This window comes from Poecilia latipinna, unplaced genomic scaffold, assembly GCF_001443285.1.
Source record: "Poecilia latipinna isolate Pla-1442-1.1 unplaced genomic scaffold, P_latipinna-1.0 Scaffold58, whole genome shotgun sequence".
NCBI lineage: Eukaryota > Metazoa > Chordata > Actinopteri > Cyprinodontiformes > Poeciliidae > Poecilia > Poecilia latipinna.
The window spans coordinates 564,949-570,208 of NW_015112674.1; the positions used below are offsets into that span (position 1 = coordinate 564,949).

The following is a 5,260-nucleotide window of genomic DNA, read 5'->3' on the forward strand; positions in this document are numbered from 1 at the left end:
GAGTTTTGTTAGATCCACAAAGATCTTTCAAATGGAAGTCAGACTTCCAGGTTAGCAAGAACACAGAGTGAAGAATACGACGGTGTGTCAGATCCAATGAAGATAAAACAAATGTTTTAAAAAGAAGTACATTTCCACCAACAACTTGGAAATTTTGAGACTCATCTCTGAAATTTTCTAGAAGAAATAAGGGAATTTCTGAGCTTGAAGCTATAAATTTGCTAGAAAAGCTGAAAATTTGAGATTCATCAGAAATTTTATATGTTAGATGTGAACATTTCTGAGTTTCAAAAGTCGATGTTTGACTTTTGAAACTCAGAAACTTCCTCGATTTTTCCAGATTTCTAAAAGTAATTAAAAAATTACGTGGAAATGTACTCCTCTTTCTTTTTTTTTCCTCCTATGTACAAAATGCTCTGATCCAGCGTGGTAGAAAAGCTAGTTGTAGGAACCCGTGGTCTGTTTTTCCTTCATCCTGGTCGTGTGTTCTGATCCGGACGGGTCTTCCTTACAGTACGGTGCACTTCCTCCTCCTGGGCTTCTTGGTGGGCTGGGGGCACAGGACCGCCCTGATGGCTTCATCGAACACCGTCTTAAGGCCGCGCTGCGTCAGAGCAGAGCACTCCAGGTACTTCACTGCACCTGGTTTCAAATAGCAACACAATCCAACTATTAGCATATTCCTCATATTATTCTATAGGCCTGTCACAGGAACTAGTGTTGCTGGATGATAAATTGTGTCAGTAATTATTACAATAAATGATATTATTATTTTGTGGACATTTTCAAGTAATATGTTGATAATGGCAGAATAATGCAAAGTTTGCCCTCTCAAAGGGGGACTTTGAACTTGAACATACACACACACACGCACGCACGCATATCTATATGAAAAGCCAACTTTGCTGCACATAAATCAGATTTTATTTCATTACTATTATTATTATTAAACTTATTAAACTTGGTTAAATATGGCAATGGTTTTGAAAGAAAGTGAACCAAATCTTGTTTTATAACAGAATAAAATTGTTCAACTGAACTTAAAAGAAGTAAAGAAAACTTGATACCTTTCTTTTAATACAGGAAACATAAAAATCCTTTGAAAGTTTAGGATCTACAATGAAAAACATTAATTTCATACAAAAAAGAAAAAAATTGGACCTTTCAATTTTTATTTGTTTTTTTCTGGCCCGTTAGTTCTTCTGTAGTGCCTAGATACATTTAAACAGAAAATACGAGAACCAAAAACTGACCGATTTCTTTTGCCATGGCAAAGCCCTGCACAGTGGTGATTGGAGTTAGTTTCTTCTCCTCCAGAGCTTCAATGGTCTTACTGTCGTTCCTTAGGTCCACCTTGGTGCCCACCAGGATAATTGGGGTTGTAGGGCAGTGGTGTTGCAGCTCTTGAAACCACTGCAGAAGAAAACAGGTTGTAAATAGGTCTGAAAGAATAAAAACATTTTCCCTCCACCTTTTGGTATCTTATATGTTCTTATGTCTAAAACCGAATATAGAAATGTAGATAAACTTTATTTCTCAAGTAGACGTTGGGTCGTGTCAACAACGGCCCTTTTTTCTACTTAGTTGTGAGCAGATGTGAACATCTGGCCTTGTTGCAGAGAGCAGGCTGTTCTTACCTTGGCACGAACATTCTCGAAGGAAGATGGACCAACAACAGAAAAGCAAAGCAGAAACACGTCCTAAGATGGAAGGAAGTAAAATAAAAAATATTCATAAAAGTCTTTTAACACAAACTTTTTACAGTTCAATGTAAACTATTGAAAACTCTGTTGGACTTGTACTAAATGTAGTGTTTTGCAAGTAGTTATGTTAACGCTCTTTAACATTTTTTTGTTTTTTACTTGAACATGTTTTTTTGGACAATATGTGCTACAAAGCAGCATTTACTGTGTTAGAAAAGAAAGTATAGGAACAGTGGTGCCTGAGTTTATTTAGCTTCTGTAGCCAAGGTTCAGATTGCCAAGGTTGTCCAGATGAACACTGAGGTGTTTATATTCCTCAACCTCCTTCTCTTCTTCTCCCGTGATGGAAATAGTATTTGATCTAATCCTGTTCCTCCTGAAATCAACAATTATTTCCTTTGTTTTGTTCACATTTAAGATGAGATGATTGCTCCCACACCATGACACAAAGCGCTCCACCAGATCTCTGTAACTCAGCCTCCTGTCCATCTCTGATTCACCCGACAACTGCAGAGTCATCTGAGTGATTCTGTAGATGACAGAAGTTGGACTTGTGTTGGAAGTCTGAAGTGTAGAGAGTGAAAAGGAATGATGAGAGTACAGAGCCCTGAGGTACTCCTGTGTTACTGACCACTCAGTCCTTCGGTCTCACAAACTGCGGTCTGTTAGTGAGGTAGTCATAGATCCAGGTGATTGTTGAGGCCTCCACCTGAGTCTTCTGGGGCTTCTGACAGAGCAAATCAGGCTGAATTGTATTAAATGCACTAGAGAAATCAAAGAACATGATCCTCATAGTGCTGCCTGCTTTGTCCAGATGACAGTGGGTTTGTTGAAGCAGGTGTATGATGGCGTCTTCAACTCCAACTCCACGACGATTAGCAAACTAGAGGGGGTCCTGACATGAGACATGCGACTCATGAGGGGGTCCTGACATGAGACATGCGACTCATGAGGGGGTCCTGACATGAGCTTGTCTGCTTTCTAAGGTAAGCAGACAAGCTCATGAGTTTCTCCAGGACTCTCCAGGAACTTCATGATGTGGTATGTCAGGGCAACAGGTCTATAGTCGTTGATGACTGATGAAAATCAGTTTTCTTCAAATCAGCCAGCATGTCTTCGGTCTTCAGAACTCTTGGGCTAACACCATCCATACCTGCAACCTTGTTCCATTTTAGTCTCTCCAACTGCCTCTTCACTTGACTTCTAGATACAGAAAAGTGAGAGAGAAAGGGAAGAGAAGGCAAATGGAGCATCAGCATCTCCTGATTTGGTTGAAGGCAAACTTGTGGAAGTAGAAGAGTTCATGACTGAGGTGGAATACAGGACATGTGAGGTCTGATGTTGTTCCCTCTTCACCAGGGGGTTTGTATTCAGAGGAGAGAAAAACAAGATTATGATCCAATTTCCCCAGAGGAGGTCTTGGTTTGGAGACATACTGTATGTATCCTTAACATTAGCGTAAAGCAAATCCAAAATCTTGTTTTCCTGGGTGGAGTAGCTGACAAACTGGTGAAAAGTTGGCAGAGTTGAAGAGGCATGATTAAAATCACCAGATATTGCCACAAATGCATTGGGGTGTTGTGTCCGTATGATGACAACAACAGAACTGATGACATCACATGCATTATCGACAAGAGCTGAGGATGTAATGTAACCAACTGCCAAAATGAACCCTTTTGGTAAATAATATAGTCAGAAACTTACTGCCAAGAGTTCAATGTTTGGTCTGCAGAGAAGACACTTCACAGTAACATGTCCTGGGTGACACCATCTGTTGTTAACAAACACTGCTAATCCACCTCCCCTCTTTTTCCTGCTGCTCTTTAAATCTCTGTCTGCTCGTATAGTCAGGAAGCCTGGCAGAGACATGTTGGAGTCGGGGACACAGTCCTACCATGTCTCTATAAAACACATTATGCAGCGTTCCTTATACTTTTGCTGAGTCCTTGTCAGAGCTTGAAGGTCATCCATCTTGTTAGCTAATGATCTCACGTTGCCCTTGGCGATGGTTTGAATTTCTTCCTTCCCTCTCTTCTCTTTGCTCCTGCTCTGCATCCATGACGCCTCCTTTTTGATTCCTCTGGGATTTCAGGCTTCAGTTGTGGCATTGTTTGAGCTTTTCCAATGTTTATCAGCTGCTCCATGTTGTAAACAACCCTGTTGCTATGGTTACGCATCAGCGAGCAAAAATATGAACTATATTGCAAAAAATCAGTCAGTCTATGCAGTATCCAAAAAAGAAGGAACGATTGTCCAAAACAAGCTATTTTCCTCCAATAAGGCAGAAATGAATATATATATAAAAAAAATAAATAAAAGCCAGAGCTACTCCAACATGCTGCCAGTGGAACAGTTCTAGAATTATGTCATCATATCAATAATGTCAATTATGTCAAAAGGCAGTAATCATTATGTCCAATAATGATAAACCATTATTTGACAATCAATCATAAATCCATTATTTGTTTGCATTCCTACTTGCTACCACTAGTGTGAGCAGACATATTGAACATACACCCACCGTCTGAGGGTAGGACAGAGGTCTGAGTCTGTCATAGTCCTCTTGTCCTGCTGTGTCCCACAGACCCAGTAACACTGGATTCCCATTCACCATTACATTGGCAGAATAACCATCAAACCTGGAGGAAAACAGCAAAACGTTAACTTTCAGCGCAAACTGTCTTTGACATAGTGTTCCACTTATTCTCTTATACTATATCTCTGTATTTGCCTTGTTTACTCAAACTTTACCCAGCTCTCTACTGAATATGAGCACATCTGGTCAGAAGTTGTCGTGGTTTGTGCTGCGTTGGGCTTACACTGTGGGGATGTATTCTCCAGGGAAGGCGTTGGATGTATAACTGATGAGCATACATGTTTTACCCACAGTCCTGAGGGGAGAAATAAGACAGCAGTGAGAGTTATAACTTAATAAGAGTGTCCTCTAATGATGACTGACCATTCTGATGTAGTAAAATTATGGAACTGTCCATGTTTGTCTGTATAATACCCAATGGGTTATACCAATCAAATTGATTTATCAACTCATATTTTCTTCTTCAGGTGAGGAAAGAAATGATTGTAATTCTCTGGTTTTTCTGCCTCACATTAGGAGTCTGTTTACAAGTGTTCTCCTTGGTGAGTGAGAAGGATACCAGTCTGCGCTCTCAAGGAGGGAAGGTTCTGATTTGGTCTTTTTCCACTAGTAGTAACTACGGTGTACGACTCGACTCGTCTGTCTGCAGTTATAGGGTTATAGGTTAGTCACTGTTGCATCTCCAGTCCAGTAGTTGTCCAGATTTCTATTCTACAGAATTGCTCTTTTATATCAAGAAATAGTAAGTAAAGTTTATTTAAAATCACAAAGCGCTGTACAATAGAAATTGACCTTACAACCATACAAAACATGAAACCAACATAGGAAACACAATAAAATCAAGAGATAAAAGCCTGGGAAAATAAAAAATATTGTTAGTTGCTTTTTAAAACCTCCACAGAGTCAGCAAAGCTGCAAGGGACAACTGTTCCACAGCCCTGGGGCCACTGACTGAAACCAA

At 39.9% G+C, this 5,260-nt stretch overlaps 1 protein-coding gene across 2 annotated transcripts in view; it reads right to left on the reverse strand.

The window, feature by feature from the left end:
• Positions 1-387: 387 nt before the first annotated feature.
• Positions 388-5,260, reverse strand: part of LOC106961762 (ras-related C3 botulinum toxin substrate 1-like) — a 7,225-nt gene continuing 2,352 nt past the window's right edge. The window contains exons 2-6 of one of the 2 annotated variants that reach the window (XM_015055743.1): positions 4,523-4,594; positions 4,219-4,342; positions 1,638-1,700; positions 1,254-1,413; positions 388-642 (exon numbers count right to left, since the gene is read on the reverse strand). In XM_015055743.1, the coding sequence (XP_014911229.1) occupies positions 509-642; positions 1,254-1,413; positions 1,638-1,700; positions 4,219-4,342; positions 4,523-4,594 (553 nt within the window). In that variant the 3' untranslated portion in view covers positions 388-508. The remainder of the gene's footprint in view (positions 643-1,253; positions 1,414-1,637; positions 1,701-4,218; positions 4,343-4,522; positions 4,595-5,260) is intronic. The other variant, XM_015055748.1, reaches the window with a different exon arrangement.